At 57.7% G+C, this 10,590-nt stretch overlaps 1 protein-coding gene and 1 long non-coding RNA gene across 4 annotated transcripts; one reads left to right on the forward strand and one right to left on the reverse strand.

Annotated features, from left to right (window-relative positions):
- LOC138677291 (uncharacterized) lies at positions 1-817 on the reverse strand. The gene is made up of 2 exons (XR_011320873.1): positions 728-817; positions 1-122 (listed from the first exon to the last, which is right to left on the reverse strand). It is a non-coding gene; the product is annotated as an uncharacterized lncRNA (long non-coding RNA).
- BACC1 (BPTF associated chromatin complex component 1) lies at positions 600-10,275 on the forward strand. 3 transcript variants are annotated; one of them, XM_069767319.1, is made up of 6 exons: positions 634-830; positions 1,125-1,219; positions 4,341-4,442; positions 4,580-4,779; positions 4,870-4,974; positions 10,041-10,275. In XM_069767319.1, exons 1-6 carry the CDS (start codon positions 810-812, stop codon positions 10,103-10,105), a joined length of 588 nt encoding a protein of 195 aa, XP_069623420.1. In that variant the 5' UTR covers positions 634-809; the 3' UTR covers positions 10,106-10,275. The 3 variants fall into 3 exon arrangements, with proteins under 3 accessions (XP_069623422.1, XP_069623420.1, XP_069623421.1); XM_069767320.1 differs by having other exon boundaries at positions 664-830; positions 4,870-5,002; XM_069767321.1 differs by lacking the exon at positions 4,341-4,442 and having other exon boundaries at positions 600-830.
- Positions 10,276-10,590: the final 315 nt, after the last annotated feature.

The raw sequence follows: 10,590 nt of genomic DNA on the forward strand, positions 1-10,590 counted from the left end.
TTGTTTTTTCTTCAAACATTTTACTCCACTTTGTTCATCCTGCGCCTCCTGGTTCATGAATATAATTCTAGAGCTGCAGTGTAGACTGACACGGGGTTTTCTTTTATGAATAGCAGAAATTTCTGTAAAAAAAAAACCCATACAAAAGTAATCAATTAAACCCAGCCCACAGGGCCAGTGACGCACTCAGCTCTGCTACATCCACACTCCCAGCTCCCACTAGTGCAAAGGCAAGCGACGAATAGGAACGCAGCACCGAGGTGAATTCACCAATGGAAGAAGAGTATAGGGGGGGGAGACAACCAATAGGAACGCAGCACCGAGGTGAAATCTCCAATGGGAGAAGACTATGGGGGGGAGACAACCAATAGGAACGCAGCGCGGAGGTGAGTTCACCAATGGAAGAAGAGTATGGGGGGGGGGGAGACAACCAATAGGAACGCAGCACGGAGGTGAATTCACCAATAGAAGAAGAGTATGGGGGGGGAGACAACCAATAGGAACGCAGCACGGAGGTAAATTCACCAATAGAAGAAGAGTAGGGGCGGGACATTAGCTTCTGATTGATAGCTGACAGAAGCCAATCGTAGCGGGAGATTAGTGTGGGCGGGCTTTGGACTCTGCTGGAGCGTCAGCAGAAGGAGCCAATAGCAGCGCCAGCCCGGTGGTCGCACAGCGAATAGGAGGCTGGAGAGGAGCAAGCCGGGACTGACAGACAGCGGCTCACCGGCGGAGGTCCGGCGGGAGATCAGGCGGACAGCGAGGCTCCGTGTAACAGCCGCACCATAGACGTCTTCTGAACTGGCGCCATGACGTCAGCATCAACCAAGGTACCCGGGCAGCGGCGCCCACATCTTATTGGCGTGAAGTAGTCACGTGTTCACCTATTGAGCAGCATTGCATGCCGGGACATGTAGTTTTACAGAAAAACAACATGTCAGATTAATGATTAATCCCATTATTGCTCTAAAGTGCTCCAGAACTCTATTTCCCCGCCTGCCCAGCGTCCTGCTGCGATATGTAGTCCTTTTCCCCTGCCTATAGTATTCTGGGGCTTGTAGTTCATCACCGGTTAAAGTGAAATGTGTGTTGTTATAATAAAGTTTCTCTTCTTTGTTCTCCAGGTGGGGGAGATCTTCTCGGCAGCTGGGGCCGCCTTCACCAAGCTGGGAGAGCTGACCATGCAGCTGCACCCTGTGACCGACTCCTCGCCTGCCGGGTAAATGGCGACAGAGTGGCGAAATGTCACCTGGGAGTGGCGGGGGAGTCTCCTCCGCTAGGGGGGGAAATGGCCTCCTCCTCCGGGAGCAATGGGGGAGGGATAGTCGCCTCGTCCGGGAGCAATGGGGGAGGAATAGTCACCTCCTCCGGGAACAGTGGGAGAGGGATAGTCGCCTCCTCCCGGAACAATGGTGGGAGGAATAGTCGCCTCCTCCGGGAGCAATGGGAGAGGGATAGTCGCCTCCTCCCGGAACAATGGTGGGAGGAATAGTCGCCTCCTCCGGGAGCAATGGGAGAGGAATAGTCGCCTCCTCCGGGAACAATGGTGGGAGGAATAGTCGCCTCCTCCGGGAGCAACAGGGGAGGAATAGTCGCCTCCTCCAGGAACAATGGGGGAGGAATAGTCGCCTCCTCCAGGAACAATGGTGGGAGGAATAGTCGCCTCCTCCGGGAACAATGGTGGGAGGGATAGTCGCCTCCTCCGGGAGCAATGGGAGAGGAATAGTCGCCTCCTCCGGGAACAATGGTGGGAGGAATAGTCACCTCCTCCGGGAACAATGGGAGAGGGATAGTCGCCTCCTCCCGGAACAATGGTGGGAGAGGAATAGTCGCCTCCTCCGGGAACAATGGTGGGAGGAATAGTCTCCTCCGGGAGCAACGGGGGAGGAATAGTCGCCTCCTCCGGGAACAATGGTGGGAGGGATAGTCGCCTCCTCCGGGAACAATGGGGGAGGAATAGTCGCCTCCTCCAGGAGCAATGGGGGAGGAATAGTCGCCTCCTCCGGGAGCAATGGGGGAGGAATAGTCGCCTCCTCCGGGAACAATGGTGGAGGAATAGTCGCCTCCTCCAGGAGCAATGGGGGAGGAATAGTCGCCTCCTCCGGGAACAATGGTGGGAGGAATAGTCGCCTCCTCCGGGAGCAATGGTGGGAGGAATAGTCGCCTCCTCCGGGAGCAATGGTGGGAGGAATAGTCGCCTCCTCCGGGAGCAATGGTGGGAGGAATAGTCGCCTCCTCCGGGAGCAATGGTGGGAGGAATAGTCGCCTCCTCCGGGAGCAATGGTGGGAGGAATAGTCGCCTCCTCCAGGAGCAATGGTGGGAGGAATAGTCGCCTCCTCCGGGAGCAATGGGGGAGGGATAGTCGCCTCCTCCGGGAACAATGGGGGAGGGATAGTCGCCTCCTCCAGGAACAATGGAGGAGGGATAGTCTCCTCCTCTGGGAACAATGGGGGAGGGATAGTCGCCTCCTCTGGGAACAATGGGGGAGGGATAGTCGCCTCCTCCGGGAACAGTGGTGAGAGGAATAGTTGCCTCCTCCGGGAACAATGGTGAGAGGAATAGTCGCCTCCTCTGGGAACAATGGTGGGAGGAATAGTCGCCTCCTCCGGGAACAATGGGGGAGGAATAGTCGCCTCCTCCGGGAACAATGGTGGGAGTAATAGTCGCCTCCTCCGGGAACAATGGGGAATAGTCTCCTTTGGGAAGAAGGGGGGAGGACAGTCTCCTCTGGGAAAAGGGGAGGGAGACGAATAGTCACCTCCTCTGGGAAGGGGATGGGGGCAATCGGCTCCTCCAGGAAGAAGGGGGAGAGGGGAGTAGTCGCCTCCGGGAGGGGGAGAGGGGAGTAGTCGCCTCCGGGAAAAGGAGAGGGAGAGAAATAGTCTCCTCTGAGACGGGCATAATCTCCTCTGCCAGGAAGAAGGCAGGAGAGATAGTCGCCTCTTTCAGGAACAATGGGGGGTGATAGTTGCTTCCTTGGGGAAAAACAGGGGAGAATAGTCACCTCCTCGGGGAAGAACAGGGGGATAGTCGCCTCCCCCTCTGGGAAGAAGAGGAGGAGGATAGTCGCCTCCTCCTTGAAGAAGGGGGGAGGGAGCAATAGTCGTCTCCTCTGGGATGAATGGGGGGGTATAGTCTCCTCCACGAAAAAGGGAGAGGAAGTAACAATTGCCTCTTCTGGGGAGGGGGGAATAGTTGCCTCCTCCGGGATGAAGGGGGTGTAAGGGATAGTCGCCTACTCCGGTAAAGTGGGAATTGCCTTCCTCCCCCCGCCTTCCTCCTCCTATCCCCCTTGGCTCACTGCCTTCCTCCTCCCCTCGTCCCCAGTCTTCCTCCTCCCCTCGTCCCCAGTCTTCCTCCTCTCCTCGTCCCCAGTCTTCCTCCTCTCCTCGTCCCCAGTCTTCCTCCTCTCCTCGTCCCCAGTCTTCCTCCTCCCCTCGTCCCCAGTCTTCCTCCTCCCCTCGTCCCCAGTCTTCCTCCTCCCCTCGTCCCCAGTCTTCCTCCTCCCCTCGTCCCCAGTCTTCCTCCTCCCCTCGTCCCCAGTCTTCCTCCTCCCCTCGTCCCCAGTCTTCCTCCTCCCCTCGTCCCCCAGTCTTCCTCCTCCCCTCGTCCCCCAGTCTTCCTCCTCCCCTCGTCCCCAGTCTTCCTCCTCTCCTCGTCCCCAGTCTTCCTCCTCTCCTCGTCCCCAGTCTTCCTCCTCTCCTCGTCCCCAGTCTTCCTCCTCTCCTCGTCCCCAGTCTTCCTCCTCTCCTCGTCCCCAGTCTTCCTCCTCTCCTCGTCCCCAGTCTTCCTCCTCTCCTCGTCCCCAGTCTTCCTCCTCTCCTCGTCCCCAGTCTTCCTCCTCTCCTCGTCCCCAGTCTTCCTCCTCTCCTCGTCCCCAGTCTTCCTCCTCTCCTCGTCCCCAGTCTTCCTCCTCTCCTCGTCCCCAGTCTTCCTCCTCTCCTCGTCCCCAGTCTTCCTCCTCTCCTCGTCCCCAGTCTTCCTCCTCTCCTCGTCCCCAGTCTTCCTCCTCTCCTCGTCCCCAGTCTTCCTCCTCTCCTCGTCCCCAGTCTTCCTCCTCTCCTCGTCCCCAGTCTTCCTCCTCTCCTCGTCCCCAGTCTTCCTCCTCTCCTCGTCCCCAGTCTTCCTCCTCTCCTCGTCCCCAGTCTTCCTCCTCTCCTCGTCCCCAGTCTTCCTCCTCTCCTCGTCCCCAGTCTTCCTCCTCTCCTCGTCCCCAGTCTTCCTCCTCTCCTCGTCCCCAGTCTTCCTCCTCTCCTCGTCCGCCCCCCAGTCTTCCTCGTCCCTGTCTTCTTCCTCGTTCCCCCGGTCTCATCTCCACTCTCCCCTTGTGTCTCCATAGGGCCCGCTGGACAGACACTGAGATTCAGATGTTGCACGCAGCCGTCAAACGCTTCGGGGAGGATTTAAATCAGATCAGCTCAGTAATCAAGGAGAGGACAGTGTAAGAAGTGGGGGTGGGAGGTAGAATGGAGACCCTGATTCTTCCTCCCTTCATGGCTGCCACCATTCTGTCCATTTCTGCTCCTTCCCTCCCCTCGTTTCCACCATTACCAGGCATCTTACCTTCTCTCTCCCCAGAGCTCAGCTCAAGTTCGCCGTGAAGCGTAAGATCTACGATGACAATGGCGTCCCCCTGTCTTCAGATTCCGCAAAGAAATCTGTGAAGAAGGTGGTGTCCATACCCACCTCTGTGCTGTCTGGGCCAGCGCCACCTGCGGTTGGGGGAACCAGCCTTCCAGAGGGGTCTCAGGGCGCCATGAGGAAGCGCAAGTCGTCTGGTGAGTGTAAGGGAAGAAGGAAGGAACATGGTGGAGGAGCTTTGGTCAGCGGGATTCTCGGCCTTACGGCTTTACCCTTTCTTCCTGCAGATGTCACCCTCAGCGCATTGAATGACTCGGATGCCAACAGCGACCTGGTGGACATGGAGGGTCTGGGCGACAGGATTACGGTGAAGAAACTCAACTTTGACCAGGGTGCGACATCCACGTAAACTAGGGATCAGTGAGTGAGGGGTGGCAGCTGGGACTGTAAGTGAGGGGTTAATCCGTCCAGCCCCTGCTCCTTATATCAGACCCTGTTCTCCCTCTGGTCCAGGAGGGCCAGCTATCACTCTCTATACTCCTGTTCACACCCTGCCCTTTCTCTGGGCCTTCTACCTTCTGCCCTGCTCAAGCCCATGCTCCTCCGTACAGCTTGGCTTTCCTTTACTTGGTGAAGGACTTTCCTCCGATTGCCCTCTCCACTTCGCAGAGCCCTTGTCCCACTTCTCCGCCCATGCCCCAATCTTCCTACCACAACTTTCCTTCACCCTCTTTTTCCACGTGTCCTGACTGGACCAACAGGATCCAACTCTCCCCCACTCGGACTTCGTTCCTCTCATGATTGCCCAATTTGATCTACCCCTGCTTTCAACTTACTAGATGGACCCTGTAACCTGTTCCCTTGTTCTTCTGGCCTGACCGAGATCTCTCCTGGCAGCAGACCCACCTTACTTTCTCTGTTCCAGCTGGAATCGGCTCTCGTTTGTTTGCCTATGGACTTTGCTCCCCTTTAATCCTCTCTCTTCTCCCTAGACCCTGCTCTCCCTCATCCTCTCTTCTCCCCAGACCCTGCTCTCCCTCATCCTCTCTTCTCCCCAGACCCTGCTCTCCCTCATCCTCTCTTCTCCCTAGACCCTGCTCTCCCTCATCCTCTCTTCTCCCCAGACCCTGCTCTCCCTCATCCTCTCTCTTCTCCCCAGACCCTGCTCTCCCTCATCCTCTCTCTTCTCCCCAGACCCTGCTCTCCCTCATCCTCTCTCTTCTCCCCAGACCCTGCTCTCCCTCATCCTCTCTCTTCTCCCCAGACCCTGCTCTCCCTCATCCTCTCTCTTCTCCCCAGACCCTGCTCTCCCTCATCCTCTCTTCTCCCCAGACCCTGCTCTCCCTCATCCTCTCTTCTCCCCTGACCCTGCTCTCCCTCATCCTCTCTTCTCCCCAGACCCTGCTCTCCCTCTCTTCTTCCCAGATCCTGCTGTCCCTCATCCTCTCTTCTCCCCAGACCCTGCTCTCCCTCTCTTCTTCCCAGATCCTGCTGTCCCTCATCCTCTCTTCTCCCCTGACCCTGCTCTCCCTCATCCTCTCTTCTCCCCAGACCCTGCTCTCCCTCTCTTCTTCCCAGATCCTGCTCTCCCTCATCCTCTCTTCTCCCCTGACCCTGCTGTCCCTCCTGCTCTCTTCTCCCTAGACCCTGCTCTCCCTCCTGCTCTCTTCTCCCCAGACCCTGCTCTCCCTCATCCTCTCTCTTCTCCCCAGACCCTGCTCTCCCTCTCTTCTTCCCAGATCCTGCTGTCCCTCATCCTCTCTTCTCCCCAGACCCTGCTCTCCCTCTCTTCTTCCCAGATCCTGCTCTCCCTCATCCTCTCTTCTCCCTAGACCCTGCTCTCCCTCCTGCTCTCTTCTCCCCAGACCCTGCTCTCCCTCATCCTCTCTCTTCTCCCCAGACCCTGCTCTCTCTCATCCTCTCTCTTCTCCCCAGACCCTGCTCTCCTTCCTCTTCTCTTCTCCCCAGTCCCTGCTCTCCCTCATCCTCTCACTTCTCCCCAGACCCTGCTCTCCATTATCCTCTCTCTTCTCCCCAGACCCTGCTCTCCCTCATCCTCTCTCTTCTCCCCAGACCCTGCTCTCCCTCATCCTCTCTTCTCACCAGACCCTGCTCTCCCTCATGCTCTCTTCTCCCCAGACCCTGCTCTCCCTCATCCTCTCTTCTCCCCAGACCCTGCTCTCCCTCATCCTCTCTCTTCTCCCCAGACCCTGCTCTCCCTCATCCTCTCTCTTCTCCCCAGACCCTGCTCTCCCTCATCCTCTCTCTTCTCCCCAGACCCTGCTCTCCCTCATCCTCTCTTCTCACCAGACCCTGCTATTCCTCATCATCTCTGTTCTCCCCATACACTGCTCTCCTTCATCTTCTCCCCAGACCCTGCTCTCCCTCCTCCTCTCTTCTCCCCAGACCCTGCTCTCCCTCCTCCTCTCTTCTCCCTAGACCCTGCTCTCCCTCCTCCTCTCTTCTCCCTAGACCCTGCTCTCCCTCATCCTCTCTCTTCTCCCCATACTCTGCTCTCCTTCATCTTCTCCCCATACCCTGCTCTCCTTCATCTTCTCCCCATACCCTGCTCTCCCTCATCTTCTCCCCATACCCTGCTCTCCCTCATCTTCTCCCCATACCCTGCTCTCCTTCATCTTCTCCCCATACCCTGCTCTCCCTCATCTTCTCCCCATACCCTGCTCTCCTTCATCTTCTCCCCATACCCTGCTCTCCTTCTTCTCCCCAGACCCTGCTCTCCCCCATCCTCTCTCTTCTCCCCAGACCCTGCTCTCCCTCATCCTCTCTTCTCCCCATACCCTGCTCTCCCTCATCTTCTCCCCAGACCCTGCTCTCCCCCATCGTCTCTCTTCTCCCCATACCCTGCTCTCCCTCATCTTCTCCCCATACCCTGCTCTCCCTCATCTTCTCCCCAGACCCTGCTCTCCCCCATCCTCTCTCTTCTCCCCAGACGCTGACCTCCCTCATCCTCTCTTCTCACCAGACCCTGCTCTCCCTCATCCTCTCTTCTCACCAGACCCTGCTATTCCTCATCATCTCTGTTCTCCCTATACCCTGCTCTCCTTCATCTTCTCCCCATACCCTGCTCTCCTTCATCTTCTCCCCATACCCTGCTCTCCTTCTTCTCCCCAGACCCTGCTCTCCCCCATCCTCTCTCTTCTCCCAAGACGCTGACCTCCCTCATCCTCTCTTCTCCCCAGACCCTGCTCTCCCTCATCCTCATCTTCTCCCCATACCCTGCTCTCCCTCATCCTCTCTTCTCCCCAGACCCTGCTCTCCCTCATCCTCTCTTCTCCCCAGACCCTGCTCTCCCTCATCCTCTCTTCTCACCAGACCCTGCTCTCCCTCATCCTCATCTTCTCCCCAGACCCTGCTCTCCCTCATCCTCTCTTCTCCCCAGACCCTGCTCTCCCTCATCCTCTCTTCTCCCCAGACCCTGCTCTCCCTCATCCTCTCTTCTCACCAGACCCTGCTCTCCCTCATCCTCTCTCTTCTCCCCAGACCCTGCTCTCCCTCATCCTCTCTTCTCCCCAGACCCTGCTCTCCCTCATCCTCTCTTCTCACCAGACCCTGCTCTCCCTCATCCTCTCTTCTCCCCAGACCCTGCTCTCCCTCATCCTCTCTTCTCACCAGACCCTGCTCTCCCTCATCCTCTCTTCTCCCCAGACCCTGCTCTCCCTCATCCTCTCTTCTCCCCAGACCCTGCTCTCCCTCATCCTCTCTTCTCCCCAGACCCTGCTCTCCATTATCCTCTCTCTTCTCCCCAGACCCTGCTCTCCCTCATCCTCTCTTCTCACCAGACCCTGCTCTCCCTCATCCTCATCTTCTCCCCAGACCCTGCTCTCCCTCATCCTCTCTTCTCCCCAGACCCTGCTCTCCCTCATCCTCTCTTCTCCCCAGACCCTGCTCTCCCTCATCCTCTCTTCTCCCCAGACCCTGCTCTCCCTCATCCTCTCTTCTCACCAGACCCTGCTCTCCCTCATCCTCTCTCTTCTCCCCAGACCCTGCTCTCCCTCATCCTCTCTTCTCACCAGACCCTGCTCTCCCTCATCCTCTCTTCTCCCCAGACCCTGCTCTCCCTCATCCTCTCTTCTCCCCAGACCCTGCTCTCCCTCATCCTCTCTTCTCCCCAGACCCTGCTCTCCATTATCCTCTCTCTTCTCCCCAGACCCTGCTCTCCCTCATCCTCTCTTCTCACCAGACCCTGCTCTCCCTCATCCTCTCTTCTCACCAGACCCTGCTCTCCCTCATCCTCTCTCTTCTCCCCAGACCCTGCTCTCCCTCATCCTCTCTTCTCCCCAGACCCTGCTCTCCCTCATCCTCATCTTCTCCCCAGACCCTGCTCTCCCTCATCCTCTCTTCTCCCCAGACCCTGCTCTCCCTCATCCTCTCTTCTCACCAGACCCTGCTCTCCCTCATCCTCTCTTCTCCCCAGACCCTGCTCTCCCTCATCCTCTCTTCTCACCAGACCCTGCTCTCCCTCATCCTCTCTTCTCACCAGACCCTGCTCTCCCTCATCCTCTCTTCTCACCAGACCCTGCTCTCCCTCATCCTCTCTTCTTCCCAGACCCTGCTCTCCCTCATCCTCTCTTCTTACCAGACCCTGCTCTCCATTATCCTCTCTCTTCTTCCCAGACCCTGCTCTCCCTCATCCTCTCTTCTCCCCAGACCCTGCTCTCCCTCATCCTCTCTTCTCACCAGACCCTGCTCTCCATTATCCTCTCTTCTCCCCAGACCCTGCTCTCCCTCATCCTCTCTTCTCCCCAGACCCTGCTCTCCCTCATCCTCTCTTCTCACCAGACCCTGCTCTCCCTCATCCTCTCTCTTCTCCCCAGACCCTGCTCTCCCTCATCCTCTCTTCTCCCCAGACCCTGCTCTCCCTCATCCTCTCTTCTCCCCAGACCCTGCTCTCCCTCATCCTCTCTTCTCACCAGACCCTGCTCTCCCTCATCCTCTCTTCTCACCAGACCCTGCTCTCCATTATCCTCTCTCTTCTTCCCAGACCCTGCTCTCCCTCATCCTCTCTTCTCCCCAGACCCTGCTCTCCCTCATCCTCTCTTCTCCCCAGACCCTGCTCTCCCTCATCCTCTCTTCTCACCAGACCCTGCTCTCCCTCATCCTCTCTTCTCACCAGACCCTGCTCTCCATTATCCTCTCTCTTCTTCCCAGACCCTGCTCTCCCTCATCCTCTCTTCTCACCAGACCCTGCTCTCCCTCATCCTCTCTTCTCACCAGACCCTGCTCTCCCTCATCCTCTCTTCTCCCCAGACCCTGCTCTCCATTATCCTCTCTCTTCTTCCCAGACCCTGCTCTCCCTCATCCTCTCTTCTCCCCAGACCCTGCTCTCCCTCATCCTCTCTTCTCACCAGACCCTGCTCTCCATTATCCCCTCTCTTCTTCCCAGACCCTGCTTCGTTGTGCCCTCGCCTCTAATTCTCAGTCTCCTTCTTTATTACAGAAAGTCTAAACCTGGATTCCAGCTTTATCATGAACTCCAGCGACCTGCCGCTGTTATCCCGCTGACGCTGCACCCGCTCGCCCCTTGTAAATACCAAGTTCACCCCATTTCCTCAGTCTCTTGCACATCTGAAGATGCCCTGGAGGACAAGCGCCCCCTCCGCACCTCCACCCACAAGTTGTCTATTAATAATGTTGTGAATTGCATATTTTTAATAAAACACTTAAAGTCACAACTTCTTCTTTGTCTTCATCCGGCCGCGACGAGACGTTTGTGTTCCCATCACCCTGAAGCAGCACAAACAGAACTGGCAGCGGATACCACTGCGGGCACTGCCAATATCTGTGTGCTGCTACAGGGGCATGGTCACCGGTGAGACCTCCGCCGGGAGAAGACCATGTGCTGCCGACATCTGCGCCGGCAGAAGACCACGTGCTGCCGACATCTGCGCCGGCAGAAGACAGCGGCCGACATCTGCGCCGGCAGAAGACAGCGGCCGACATCTGCGCCGGCAGAAGACCACATGCTGCCGACATCTGCGCCGGCCTGG

This window comes from Ranitomeya imitator, chromosome 4, assembly GCF_032444005.1.
Source record: "Ranitomeya imitator isolate aRanImi1 chromosome 4, aRanImi1.pri, whole genome shotgun sequence".
Taxonomy (NCBI): domain Eukaryota; kingdom Metazoa; phylum Chordata; class Amphibia; order Anura; family Dendrobatidae; genus Ranitomeya; species Ranitomeya imitator.

Excerpts from the sequence above, each read along its gene's own strand:
- BACC1 (XM_069767319.1), top strand. The coding sequence starts at position 810 with ATGACGTCAGCATCAACCAAG. Across the intron at positions 1,220-4,340 it reads ACCGACTCCTCGCCTGCCGG|GGCCCGCTGGACAGACACTG; the intron begins GTAAATGGCGAC and ends GTGTCTCCATAG. Across the intron at positions 4,780-4,869 it reads GAGGAAGCGCAAGTCGTCTG|ATGTCACCCTCAGCGCATTG; the intron begins GTGAGTGTAAGG and ends TTCTTCCTGCAG.